This window comes from Somniosus microcephalus, unplaced genomic scaffold, assembly GCF_052327205.1.
Source record: "Somniosus microcephalus isolate GS21.2 unplaced genomic scaffold, FLI_Smic_1.0 unresolved_chr2, whole genome shotgun sequence".
NCBI classification, from domain to species: Eukaryota; Metazoa; Chordata; class Chondrichthyes; order Squaliformes; family Somniosidae; genus Somniosus; species Somniosus microcephalus.
In genome coordinates this window covers 90,574,683-90,589,271 of record NW_028225180.1, presented here as the reverse complement: position 1 = coordinate 90,589,271, position 14,589 = coordinate 90,574,683, and the positions used below count along the sequence as shown (strand labels likewise).

The window sequence follows — 14,589 nt, the reverse complement described above, 5'->3', positions numbered from 1 at the left end:
TGTGCATAGTTCTGGTCTCCAGATCTCACACTTGGCGTTACTGTGCACAGTTCCGGGTCCATATTCCACACTTGGAGTTACTGTGCACAGTTCCGGGTCCATATTCCACACTTGGAGCACTGTGCACAGTTCTGGCCTCCATATCCCACACTTGGAGTTACTGTGCACAGTTCTGATCTCCATATCACACACTTGGAGTTACTGTGCACAGTTCTGGTCTCTATATCCCACACTTGGAGATACTGTGCACAGTTCTGGTATCCATATCCCACACTTGGAGTTACTGTGCACAGTTCTGGTATCCATATCCCACACTTGGAGTTACTGTGCACAGTTCTGGTCTCCAGATCTCACACTTGGGAGTTACTGTGCAGAGTTCCGGGGCAATATCCCACACTTGGAGTTACTGTGCACAGTTCTGGTCTCCATATCCCACAGTTGGAGTTACTGTGCACAGTTCTGGTCTCCATATCCCACAGTTGGAGATACTGTGCACAGTTCTAGTCTCCATCTCCCACACTTGGAGTTACTGTGCACAGTTCTGGTCTCCATATTCCACACTTGGAGTTACTGTGCACAGTTCTGATCTCCATATCCCACACTTGGAGTTACTGTGCACAGTTCTGGTCTCCATATCCCACACTTGGAGTTACTGTGCCCAGTTCTGGTCTCCATATCCCACACTTGGAGTTACTGTGCACAGTTCTGGTCTGCATATCACACACTTGGAGTTACTGTGCACAGTTCTGGTCTCTATATCCCACACTTGGAATTACTGTGCACAGTTCTGGTCTCTATATCCCACACTTGGAATTACTGTGTACAGTTCTGGTCTCCATATCCCACACTTGGAGTTACTGTGCACAGTTCTGGTCCCTATATCCCACACTTGGAGTTACTGTACCCAGTTCTGGTCTCCATATCCCACACTTGGAGTTACTGTACACAGTTCTGGTCTCCATATCCCACACTTGGAGTCACTGTGCACAGTTCTGGTCTCCATATCCCTCACTTGGAGTTACTGTGCACAGTTCTGGTCTCCATATCCCACACTTGGAGTTACTGTGCACAGTTCTGGTCTCCATATCCCATACTTGGAGTTACTGTGCACAGTTCTGATCTCCATATCACACACTTGGAGTTACTGTGCACAGTTCTGGTCTCCATATCCCACCCTTGGAGTTACTGTGCACAGTTCTGGTATCCATATCCCACACTTGGGAGTTACTGTGCAGAGTTCCGGGGCAATATCCCACATTTGGAGTTACTGTGCACAGTTCTGGTATCCATATCCCACACTTGGAGTTACTGTGCACAGTTCTGGTCTCCAGATCTCACACTTGGGAGTTACTGTGCAGAGTTCCGGGGCAATATCCCACACTTGGAATTACTGTGCACAGTTCTGGTCTCCATATCCCACCCTTGGAGTTACTGTGCACAGTTCTGGTATCCATATCCCACACTTGGAGTTACTGTGCACAATTCCGGTCTCCATATCCCACACTTGGAGTTACTGTGCACAGTTCTGGTCTCCATCTCCCACACTTGGAGTTACTGTGCACAGTTCTGGTCTCCATCTCCCACACTTGGAGTTACTGTGCACAGTTCTGGTCTCCATCTCCCACACTTGGAGTTACTGCGCACAGTTCTGGTCTCCATATCCCACACTTAGAGTTACTGTGCATAGTTTTGGTCTCCATTTCCCACACTTGGAGTTACTGCGCACAGTTCTGGTCTCCATATCCCACACTTGGAGTTACTGTGCTCAGTTCTGGTCTCCATTTCCCACACTTGGAGTACTTGGAGTTACTGTGCATCGTTCTGGTCTCCATATCCCACACTTGGAGTTACTGTGCACAGTTCTGGTCTCCATATCCCACACTTGGAGTTACTGTGCACAGTTCTGGTCTCCATATATCACAGTTGGTGTTACTGTGTACAGTTCTGGTCTCCACATACCACACTTGGAGTTACTGTGCACAGTTCTGGTCTCCATATCCCACACTTGGAGTCACTGTGCACAGTTCTGGTCTCCATATCCCACACTTGGAGCACTGTGCACAGTTCTGGTCTCCATATTCCACACTTGGAGTTACTGTGCACAGTTATGGTCTCCAGATCTCACACTTGGAGTTACTGTGCACAGTTCTGGTCTCCATATTATTAAAAGGTTATTGAGGCACTGGAGAAGGTGCAAAAAAGATTTACAAGAATGAGACCAGAACTGAGAGGTTATACTTATCAGGAAAGATTGAACAGGCTGGGGCTCTTTTCTCCAGAAAAGAGAAGGCTGAGGGGTGACCTGATCGAGGTCTTTAAAATTATGAAGGGGGTTCGATAGGGTCGACGTAGAGAAGATGTTTCCACTTGTGGGGGAGACCAGAACTCGGGGCCATCAATATAAGATCGTCACTAATAAATCCAATCGGGAATTGAGGAGAAACTTCTTTACCCAGAGAGTGGTGAGAATGTGGAACTCGCTACCACAGGGAGTGGTTGAGGCGAATAGCAGAGATGGATTTAAGGGGAAGCTGGATAAACACGAGGGAGACAGGAATAGAAGGATATGGTGATAGGGGGGAGATGAAGAGGTTGGGAGGAGGCTGGTGTGGAGCAGAAACACCGGCACGGAACAGTTGGGCTGAATGGATAGTGGAGGGAGTAAGACAGTAGGATCTGCACAGCCTCTGGCAATAACCCTCTGTCTCTCTCTCTCTGTGTTTCTGTACCAGCTCCAGTGCCACAGATCTGCAGTACCCATCCTGCACTCAGGACCCAGGTGAGTTGGTCAGAACAATCCCTCCCTCCCGTCTGCCTGCTCATCTACAGCAAGGGGAGAGGCGCCCAGGCCCGAGAAACGGGAGCTGGATCTCTGGCTGGCAGGCGGTGAGGTTGTCCAGCAGGGATAGAACGAGTCCGGCCCACCTGACTGTCCTCCCGTCCGATAATCCAAGAGACAACTTTATCACCACAGAGCAGTGAGGAAGTAGCAGCGGCAGCAGCCGGCCTGTGAAGCTCACCCTCCCTGTGTCTCTGTTGTAATGTGGGAAACGCGACAGCCAATGTGCGCACAGCAAGCTCCCACAAACAGCAGTGTGATAATGACCAGATCACCTGATTTTAGTGATGTTGGTTAAGGGATAAATATTGGCTCCAGGACACCGGGGAGAACTCCCCCTGCTCTTCTTCCAATAGTGGCCGTGGGATCTTTTACATCCACCTGAGAGGGCAGACGGGGCCTCGGTTTAAAGTCTCATCTGTCAGTGCGGTGCTCCCTCAGTACTGCCCCTCCGACAGTGCGGCGCTCCCTCAGTACTGCCCCTCCGACAGTGCGGCGCTCCCTCAGTACTGCCCCTCCGCCAGTGCGGCGCTCCCTCAGTACTGCCCCTCCAATAGTGCGGCGCTCCCTCAGTACTGCTCCTCCGACATTGTGGCGCTCCCTCAGTACTGCCCCGCCAACAGTGTCGCGCTCCCTCAGTACCACCCCTCTGACAGTGCGGCGCTCACTCAGTACTGCCCCTTCGACAGTGCGGCGCTCCCTCAGTCCAGCTCCTCCGACAGTGCGGCGCTCCCTCAGTACTGCCCCTCCGAAAGTGCGGCGCTCCCTCAGTACTGCCCCTCCGACAGTGCAGCGCTTACTCAGCAATAACCTGCTAACTGACGCCCAGTTTGGGTTCCGCCAGGGCCACTCAGCTCCTGACCTCATTACAGCCTTGGTCCAAACATGGACAAAAGAGCTGAACTCAAGAGGTGAGGTGAGAGTGACTGCCTTTGACATCAAGGCAGCATTTGATCGAGTGTGGCATCAAGGAGCCCTAGCAAAAGTGAAGTCAATGGGAATCAAGGGGAAAACTCTCCATTGGTTGGAATCATACCTAGCACAAAGGAAGTTGGCTGTGGTTGTTGGAGGTCATTCATCTCAATCACATGACATCACTGCAGGAGTTCCTCAGGGCAGTGTCCTAGGCCCAACCATCTTCAGCTGTTTCATCAATGACCTTCCCTCCATCATAAGGTCAGAAGTGGGGATGTTTGCTGATGATTGCACACTGTTCAGCACCATTCGAGACTCGTCAGATACTGACGCAGTCCGTGTCCATATGCAGCAAGACCTGGACAACATTCAGACTTGGGCTGACAAGTGGCAAGTAACATTCGCACCACACAAGTGCCAGGCAATGACCATCTCCAACAAGCGAGACTCTAACCATCTCCCCTTGACATTCAATGGCATTACCATCGCTGAATCCCCCACTATCAACATCTTGGGGGTTACCATTGATCAGAAACTGAACTGGACCAGCATATAAATACTGTGGCTACAAGAGCAGGCCAGACGCTGGGAATTTTGCGGTGAGTGTCTCACCTCCTGACTCCCCAAAGCCTTTCCACCATCTACAAGGCACAAGTCAGGAGTGTGATGGAATACTCTCCACTTGCCTGGATGAGTGCAGCTCCAACAACACTCAAGGAGCTCGACACCATCCAGGATAAAGCAGCCCACTTGATTGGCACCCCATCCACCACCTTCACCATTCACTCCCTCCACCACCGGCGCACCGTGGCTGCAGTGTGTACCATCTACAAGATGCACTGCAGCAACTCACCAAAGCTCCTTCAACAGCACCTTCCAAACCCGCGACCTCTACCACTTAGAAGGACAAGGGCAGCAGATGCATGGGAACATCACCGCCTACAAGTTCCCCTCCAAGCCACACACCATCCTGACTTGGACCTGTATCGCTGTTCCTTCACTGTCGCTGGGCCAAAATCCTGGAACTCCCTCCCTAACAGCATTGTGGGTGTACCTACACCATATGGACTGCAGCAGTTCAAGAAGGCGGCTCACCACCATCTTCTCAAGGGCAATTAGGGATGGGCACTAAATGCAGGCCTAGCCAGCGACGCCCACATCCCATCAATGAATTTTTAAAAAAGCGCTCTCTCAGTACTGCCTCTCCGACAGTGCGGCGCTCCCTCAGTACTGCCCCTCCGACAGTGCGGCGCTCCCACTGCCCCTCCGACAGTGCGGCTCTCCCTCAGTACCACCCCTCCGACAGTGCGGCACTCCCTCAGTACTGCCCCTCTGACAGTGCGGCGCTCCCTCAGTACTGCCCCTCCGACAGTGTGGCGCTCCCTCAGTACTGACCCTCCGACATTGTGGCGCTCCCTCAGTACTGCCCCTCCAACAGTGCCGCGCTCCCTCAGTACTGCCCCTCCTACAGTGCGGCGCTCCCTCAGTACCACCCCTCCGACAGTGCGGCGCTCCCTCAGTACCGCCCCTCCGACAGTGTGGCACTCCCTCAGTACCACCCCTCCGACAGTGCGGCGCTCCCTCAGTACCGCCCCTCCGACAGTGCGGTGCTCCCTCAGAACTGCCCCTCCGACAGTGCGGCGCTCCCTCAGTACTGCCCCTCCGACAGTGCGGCGGTCCCTCAGTACCGCCCCTCCGACAGTGTGGCACTCCCTCAGTACTGCCCCTCCGACAGTGCGGCGCTCCCTCAGTACTGCCCCTCCGACAGTGCGGCTCTCCCTCAGTACTGCCCCTCTGACAGTGCGGTGCTCCCTCAGTACTGCCCCTCCGACAGTGCGGCTCTCCCTCAGTACCACCCCTGCGACAGTGTGGCGCTCCCTCAGTACTGCCCCTCCGAGAGTGCGGCGCTCCCTCAGTACTGGCACTCGGGAGTGTCGGCCTGGATTACGGTCTCGGGTCTCTGGAGTGGGGGCTCGAAGCCACAACTCACAAAACAGTCAGGCATCTCAATCCTGACCACTGTCCAGGGATGAGTGCTGGAGTTGGGTTCGCGCGCCTGATCATCGGGAGTGGACAGGATCGAGCTGTGCTGGGGTCTCGGTGTTGGGACGCGGTTCCGACACTCGCTGCCCGGGCTCACCCATGTGGGGCCCCCTCCCAACACCCCCTTGGCTGGGGCAGTGGAGGGCGCCTGCGGGGACGGGGGTGGGATGGGAGTCAATGCCTGCGGGAGACGAGGGGAATTAGCTGGACAGAGGATGGGGTGCTGAGCGACCCTGTTTTCACCCCCCCACTTACTGCTTCACTCGTCCCCTGAGGCTATTGAACAAGAGGGCCCCAATCAAGGCAACAACAGGGACGCTCCACTGTGCACAGTTACCATAGCAACGGGCCACGTAACTATGGTTACCAAAGGCCACTCTCTCGGTGCCACGATTGGCTTTGTCGATCTCTGACGTTTACAGCAGCTGGTGGTGATGGAGCGCCTGTTACCTTGGCCTCCTGCCCTCGCTGCTCCAATACCCACCTCGGGGAGACCCCGCTTATACCTCGCTCTCCCTTCCCCTCTCCCCACGGGCAGCGCCACACTCCTCGCCTGCCCCACGGACTGGGAACCGACAGTGAGCGGAGACGGGTGAGGTTACGGAGGTGGAAGTCAGCATTCTTGGTGACGGCGCGGATATTGGGTCGGAAGCTTAGCTCAAGGTCGAATAGGACGCCAAGGTTGCAACTTGCGTTTATATAGCACTATTAACGTAGTAAAACGTCCCAAGGTGCTTCACCGGAGCACAGATCAGACAAAAATTGACACCGAGCCACAAAAGGAGATATTAGGACAGGTGGACAAAAGCTTGGTCAAAGAGGTCGGTTTTAAGGAGTGTCTTAAAGGAGGAGAGAGAGGCGGAGAGGTTTAGGGAGGGAATTCCAGAGCTCAGGGCCCAGGCGGCTGAAGGCACGGCCGCCAATGGTGGAGCGATGGAAATCGGGGGATGAGCAAGAGGCCAGAATTGATGGAGAGTCTGGTTCAGCCTCAGTTGCCAGGGAGAGGGATGGAATCAGTGGCAGGGATCAGTGTTTGTGGTGGGGACCGAAGACAACGGCCTAGAAATTCGGTGGGCTGCGCCACCAGTTAGCGCCTAAAGAGGGCACTCAGTGGCTTTAGCGCCACTGGCCACGCCTCCCACGCAGCGCCCCGCTACCACCCCGATCGCGATATTTGGTAGCGCCCGCCTCTGTAGCGCCGTTCGCAATTCGCGCCCGGTTCACGGGGCCTACCTGTGGCGGCAGTGGCGCAAATTAAGGTGGAGGTGCGGCGTGGCCGTTTTTTTCGGCAGCCGCCTGCCAGTACCTCCGTCCCCGGCCTCCTGATCTTCCCCCGCAGCAGTGCCGGCTGTTTTCCGAGAGCCCGGCACTTCTCCTCGGTGCCGGGCTCTTTTGCCGGCACTCGCGATCTCCGATCGCGCTGGTGCAGGCCCCTCCCCCTTAAGAATGGGAGGAAGGCCTGCAGTACCGCAGCGCGCCATGCCGCAGCGTGTGGCGCTGCGGCACGTTGCGCTGCAATATTCAGTTTCAGCGCCCTAAGAGGGACGCCAAGCGCCTCGAGCCTCGCCCCATCTCCTTCTTGGGGCGCTCAAGCTGAATTTCCGGCGGTCGCAACTGCTCCGATCGCTGCGCTGATTCCGGCGCCCAGGCGAGCTTGGTGCCCCGTTTGCGGCTCCACCGAATTGCTCCCCCAATGGCCTTGATCTTCCCAACGTTTAACTGGACCTCATTACAGCCTTGGTCCAAACACAGTCAAAAGAGCTAAATTCCAGAGGTGAGGTGAGAGTGACTGCCCTTGACATCAAGGCAGTATTTGACCGAGTGTGGCATCAAGGAGCCCTAGTAAAACTGAAGTCAATGGGAATCAATGGGAAAGCTGGAGGTCAATCATCACAGCTCCAGGACATCGCTGCCGGAGCTCCTCAGGGCAGTGTCCTAGGCCCAACCATCTTCAGCTGCTTCATCAATGAGCTTCCCTCCATCATAAGGTCAGAAATGGGGATGTTCGCTGATGACAGCACAGTGTTCAGTGCCATTTGCAACTCCTCAGATAATGAAGCAGTCCATGCCCGCATGCAGCAAGACCTGGACGATGTTCAGGCTTGGGCTGATAAGTGACAGGTAACATTCGCTCCACAGAAGTGCCAGGCAATGACTATCTCCAACAAGCGAGAATCTAACCACCTCCCCATGACATTCAATGACATGACAGGGTGGGCAAGGCTGGGAACTTAACATCCAGGGATATACAATATTTAGGAAGGATCGGCAAAAAGGTAGGGGAGGTGGGGTAGCATTGCTGGTAAAGGAGGGGATTAATGCAATGGAAAGGAAGGATATTAACTCGGATGAAACGGAATCTGTATGGGTAGAAATGAGAAATAGCAAGGGGAGGAAAACGTTAGTGGGTGTGATATATAGGCCTCCAAATAGTAATATGGAGGTGAGGGAAGGCATAAAAAGGGAAATTAGAGAAGCGTGCGATAAGAGCACAGCTGTCATCATGGGTGACTTTAATTTACATATTGATTGGACTACCCAAATTAGTAAAAATTCTGAGGAGGAGGAATTCCTGGAATGTTTTCGGGACGGTTATCTGGACCAATATGTCGAGGAGCCGACTCGAGATCAGGCCATTTTAGACTGGGTATTGTGCAATGAGAAGGGACTTATCAGCAATCTTCTTGTACGAGGCCCCTTGGGTCAGAGCGATCATAATATGATCGAGCTCTCAGTCGAGATGGAGAGTGAGGAAATTGAATCAGAGACTAAGGTCCAGAACTTAAATAAAGGGAATTACGAGGGTATGAGACGGGAATTGGGTAAGATTGATTGGGTGGTGTTTCTGGGGGGATTGACAGTGGATAGGCAATGGCAAGCATTCAAAGATAGAATGGAAGAATTCCAGAACATGTTTATACCGGTTTGGCATAAAAATAAACCTAAAAAGGTGACTCAACCGTGGATAACGAGGGAAATTAGGGACAGCATAAAATCAAAAAAAAGGGCATATCAACTGGCAAAAAAAAGCACCAGACCGGAAGATTGGGGGCAGTACAGGATACAGCAAAAGAGGACAAAGGGATTAATCAGGAAGGGGAAAATAGAATACGAAAGTAAACTTGCAGCAAACATAAAGACAGACTGCAAAAGCTTTTATCGGTATATCAGGAGGAAAAGACTGGTAAAATCCCAAGTCGGTCCCTTGCAGTCCGATTCGGGAGAATATATAATGGAGAATAAGGAAATGGCAGACCAATTAAACTCATACTTTGGTTCTGTATTCACAAAGGAGGACACAAATAACCTCCCAGGAATATCGGCAAACATAGGGACTAATGAGAGGGAGGAGCTGACAGAAATTAGTATCTCTAGGGATATGGTGTTGGGTAAGTTGAGGGGACTGAAGGCCGACAAATCCCCGGGGCCTGATAAACTACATCCTAGGGTACTTAAGGAGGTGGCCCTGGAGATAGCAGATGCTCTAAGGATCATCTTCCGGAACTCCATTGACTCGGGAACAGTACCCGTGGATTGGAGGGTAGCTAATGTTACCCCAATATTTAAAAAGGGGGGTAGAGAGAAAGCAGGGAATTATAAACCAGTAAGCCTTACATCGGTTGTGGGCAAAATGCTAGAGTCCATTATTAAGGATAAAATAGCGGAGCACTTGACAAATGGGGAAAGGATCGGACAGAGTCAACATGGATTTACAAAGGGTAAATCGTGTTTGACTAATCTGCTGGAATTTTTTGAGGAAGTAACTGGTAAAATAGATGGGGGAGAGCCAGTGGATGTGGTGTACCTTGACTTCCAGAAAGCCTTCGATAAGGTTCCACACAAAAGATTATCATGCAAAATTAAGGCTCGTGGAATTGGGGGCAAAGTATTAACGTGGATAGAGAACTGGCTGGCGGATAGAAAACAGAGAGTTGGAATAAACGGCTCGTTTTCGGAGTGGCAGGCAGTGACCAGCGGGGTGCCGCAAGGATCTGTCCTGGGACCCCAGCTGTTCACAATATATATAAATGATCTGGATCAGGGAATTGGATGCAATATTTCCAAATTCGCTGACGACACTAAACTAGGAGGAGGGGTGGGCTCTGATGAGGATGTCAGGAGGCTACAGTGCGATTTGGACAGGTTGGGGGAATGGGCGGATACGTGGCAGATGCACTATAATGTGGATAAATGCGAGGTTATCCACTTTGGGGGTAAAAACAGGAGGGTAGATTATTATCTAAATGGCAATAGATTGGGAGATGGGGAAGTGCAGAGGGACCTGGGTGTTCTTGTGCACCAGTCACTGAAGGAGAGCATGCAGGTGCAACAGGCGATTAAGAAGGCAAATGGTATGTTGGCCTTCATATCAAGGGGGTTCGAGTATAGGAATAGGGATACCTTACTACAGCTGTACAAGGTGCTGGTGAGACCGCATCTGGAGTATTGTGTACAGTTTTGGTCGCCCCATCTGCCGAAGGATGTTCTTGCCATGGAAAGAGTGCAACGGCGATTCACCAGGCTGATACCTGGAATGGCGGGAATGACCTACGAAGAGAGATGAAATAGTTTGGGCTTGTACTCACTGGAGTTTAGAAGATTGAGAGGGGATCTCATCGAAACATATAAAATTATGGCAGGCCTGGACAGGCTGAATTCAGAGAGAATGTTTCCAATGGCCGGGGAGCACAGAACCAGGGGCCACAGTCTAAAAATAGCGGGCAAATCATTTAAAACAGAGATGAGGAAGAATTTCTTCACTCAAAGAGTGGTGAGCCTGTGGAATTCCCTGCCACAGAGGGCTGTGAAGGCTAATTCAATAAATATTTTCAAGAGAGAATTGGATATATTTCTGAAGGCTAAGGGGATTAAGGGTTACGGAGAAAAGGCGGGGACGGGGTACTGAACTGGTAAGATCAGCTATGATCTCAGACGAAGATCAGCCATGATCTCATTGAATGGCGGAGCAGGCTCGAAGGGCCGAATGGCCTACTCCTGTTCCTATCTCTATGTTTTTCTATGTTTATTACCATCGCCGAATCCCCCACCATCAACATCCTGGGGGGTCACCATTGACCAGAAAGTTAACTGGACCAGCCACATAAATACTGTGGCTACAAGAGCAGGTCACAGGCTGGGTATTCTGTGGCGAGTGTCTCACCTCCTGACTCCCCAAAGCCTTTCCACCATCTACAAGGCACAAGTCAGGAGTGTGATGGAATACTCTCCACTTACCTGGATGAGTGCAGCTCCAACAACACTCAAGAAGCTCGATACCATCCAGGACAAAGCAGCCCGCTTGATCGACACCCCATCCACCACCTTAAACATTCACTCCCTCCACCACCGGCGCACCGTGGCTGCAGTGTGGACCGTCTACAAGATGGACTGCAGCAACTCGCCAAGGCTTCTTTGGCAGCACCTCCCAAACCCGCGACCTCTTCCACCTAGAAGGACAAGGGCAGCAGGCGCATGGGAACACCACCACCTCCAAGTTCCCCATCAGTTCACACACCATCCTGACTTGGAAATATATCGCCGATCCTTCATCGCCGCTGGGTCAAAATCCTGGAACTCCCTCCCTAACAGCACTGTGGGAGCACCTTCACCACACGGACTGCAGCGGTTCAAGAAGGCGGCTCACCACCACCTTCTCAAGGGCAACTAGGGATGGGCAATAAATGCTGGCCTTGCCAGCGATGCCCACAGCCCATGAATGAGTAATAAAAAAAGGGATGGTGGAAAACAAGTGTGACAAATCCGAGGGAGTGGAGATTAAACTTGCCCTGCCCGCTTAAAGTTACATTGTCCAACTGCCTTAAACAAGCCAAGGAGGAAGCAGTCAGATTCTCCTTGCTATCAACCAGACCGAGATCAGGGACTCGCTGTGCAATGAATGGGGAGCCAGTGACTTGCTGTACAACCCTGTGATGGAATGCCAAAACAACGTGTACATAGAATGACATAGAATCTACAGCACAGAAACAGGCCATTCGGCCCATCTGCTCCGTGCCAGTGTTTCTGCTCCACACGAGCCTCCTCCCAACTCTCTTCATCTCCCCCATCAGTATATCCTTCTATTCCTTTCTCCCTCGTGTTTATCCAGCCTCCCCTTAAATGCATCTCTGCTATTCGCCTCAACCACTCCCTGTGGCAGCGAGTTCCACATTCTCACCACTCTCTGGGTAAAGACGTTTCTCCTCAATTCCCATCAGCCTTCTCTGTTCTAGAGAAAAGAGCCCCGGCTTGTTCAGTCACAATTCACAATTCACAATTCAAATCGCTTTATTGGCATGATAAGTTACATCTTATGTTGCCAAAGCATCAAAATACATTTATGGTTTAGCACATAAACGCAGTTCTATTCATACAGTGTATAAACAGGTATATCCCTGAGTGTATAAATATACATTCGCATTGTTTATATATATTCTTTTCTTAGTTTACTGGTTGTCCCTCTGTCTCTCCTGATAGTTAGAACCTCTCAGTTCTGGTATCCTCCTAGTAAATGTTTTGCACCTTGCCCAGTGCCTCTATAATCGTGTAGCCAGAACTCTGTTACTGTACAGATCAGGGGCTCAGCTCTAACTCCAGCTCTGTTTCCATTCTCTAGCTGGACAAATCCAGCAGCAGGTTTCCAAAGGGAGTCAGGAGCACAGTGTTACAGCCGCACTCTCCTGCGATGAGAACAGTATAACTGCTAATGAAGAGCGCAGCCAGACAAACAGGTATAGCATCAAACTGTCGGCTGGTAAAACACGGGGTGGGGGCAGGGGAGGGGGGACCAGAGTCAGAGGGGGAAGGGGGGGACGAATGGGGGAGGGGGAGACGGATGGGGGAGGGGGAGATGGATGGGGGGAGGGGGAAACGGATGGGGAGATAGATGGGGGAGGGGAGACGAATGGGGAGACAGATGGGGGGAGGGAGGACGGGGGAACGGACGGGGGAGGGGGTGGACGAAGGGGTGAGGGGGGAGGGGGGGACGGAGACGGACGGGGAGGGGGGACGGGGGCGGGAGATGGATGGGGGGAGGACGGACGGGGGAGGGGCGACAGACGGGGATGTGGGGATGGGAGGGGGGACAGACGGGGGGGGAAGGGGGGACGGACGGGGGGGGAGGGGGATGGGAGGGGGAGGGGGAGGGGGGATGGACGGGGAGGGGGGACGGACGGGGGGGGGGACGAGTTTCTGTCTGATCCACTTATGTTTCACTCCCTCCTCCAGCCGTGACCCGGCGATTCTTCGCCTTTGGGGAGACGGCCGTTTTGCCAGCCAGGTGCCAGCCGCCTCGCCCAGCGGAGATCACAACTACAGCCTGGTGAGGGCGGGCGAGTGGGAGCTCTGGCCCCCGGCGGCCAGCGACCGGGAAAGGCAGGGCACCGTCTCCGCGAAGCTCGACTGCGAGGAGGACGACGAGGACAGCGAGGGTTTCCTGAGCGGTGGCGAGTGGGAGATGGACGACAGTTCGGAGGACGAGGGGGCCGAGGACTCGCTGGCGGACAGCGGCTACGTCCCCCTGAGCCTCCGGGACCCCCCGGCTGTGGAGGGGTCAGAGGGCAGCCCGTGCCCCGGGCGGCGGGCGGCGTTGGGTTTCTCGGACATTGACGAGGAGTTGAAGGAGGCGGCGGGATCCCTGCTCAACCTGGCTGGAATTTGCAGCTGAAGGGAGCTCGGGCTGAGCGTTGTGGTGTGGGGGGAGCGGGTGAGGCTCACCGTTTCCCCCCGGGGCTCACAGCGGTGCCAACTCTTCCCCCTCCCTTCCTGCCCTGGACTTGCCGCGACTCCATGGATCAGTCGGCAAAGGCCGGGTGTTACTGAGCCACACTGGACCAGGAACGGTCCCGGCTCTGTGGGGCTCAGTGCCACACCGGGCGGTGCACTCGCCCACTGAGCCTTGTTATTCCAGCTCACACTACCTTGTAGTATTTCACTTTGCAGTGAATCGCAAACAGAGACTAATCTGGGAAAGCTTTTAAACTTCTGATAAATCATTGTTTTCAGGGTCTCATGTTTCCTTCTAGCTGTGGCCTCCTGGCTGAGGAGAACGGACATGTGGGAGGGAGTATGAAGGAGATTAGATACACACACATGTGATCAGACACATACATACATGTACACACGGACAGACATACACCTACATGTACAGAGACACGTACACACATGTAGAAACACACACATGTAGTTTCATGGGCATTCAGTGGACACACTGAGTGATCAAGAGATTCCTGAATGTCCTGTAGCTTTACATTCGGATTGAGCGCGAGGCTCCATAGATATCCTGCTTTTAGTTCAACTGAATGATCTAACCAGTCAGACAGGCACAAAGCGAGACGCCTCTCACAGTGTAAAAGCAAAAGGTGCCATCTTTGGGCCAATTGGTATTTCTGTTTATTAAAGTATTCATGTTCCTGAAATGAATGAAAGATTTTTGACTGCTAGCTCCCTCTGTGTGTGTGTTAACCAGGGGTAGTGGGAGTCCTGTCACTGTAAATCTGCACACACTGCTGTCACTGGTCAGTGAGGAAGGAGGTGAAATGACTTGCTGCAACAAAACAAGGCAGTGGTCAATTGTTTTATACACCTATGGGTAGCTGATTGGCTTATAGAATCATAAATGATGAGACATTAAACCGAGGCCCCGTCTGCCCTCTCAGGTGGATGTAAAAGATCCCACAGCCACTATTGGAAGAAGAGCAGGGGAGTTCTCCCCGGGGTCCTGGGGCCAATATTTATCCCTCAACCAACATCACTAAAACAGATGATCCGGTCATTATCACATTGCTGTTTGTGGG

The 14,589-nt window shown here is 52.8% G+C and overlaps 1 protein-coding gene across 1 annotated transcript in view; it reads left to right on the top strand.

Moving 5' to 3' along the window:
• LOC147093009 (forkhead box protein N3-like) overlaps positions 1–14,211 on the top strand; it is a 41,066-nt gene extending 26,855 nt beyond the window's left edge. The window contains exons 4-6 of the mRNA XM_085976338.1: positions 2,733–2,779; positions 12,411–12,525; positions 13,022–14,211. Coding sequence (XP_085832464.1) covers positions 2,733–2,779; positions 12,411–12,525; positions 13,022–13,460 — 601 coding nt within the window. The 3' untranslated portion in view covers positions 13,461–14,211. The remainder of the gene's footprint in view (positions 1–2,732; positions 2,780–12,410; positions 12,526–13,021) is intronic.
• The last annotated feature ends 378 nt before the right edge of the window (positions 14,212–14,589 follow it).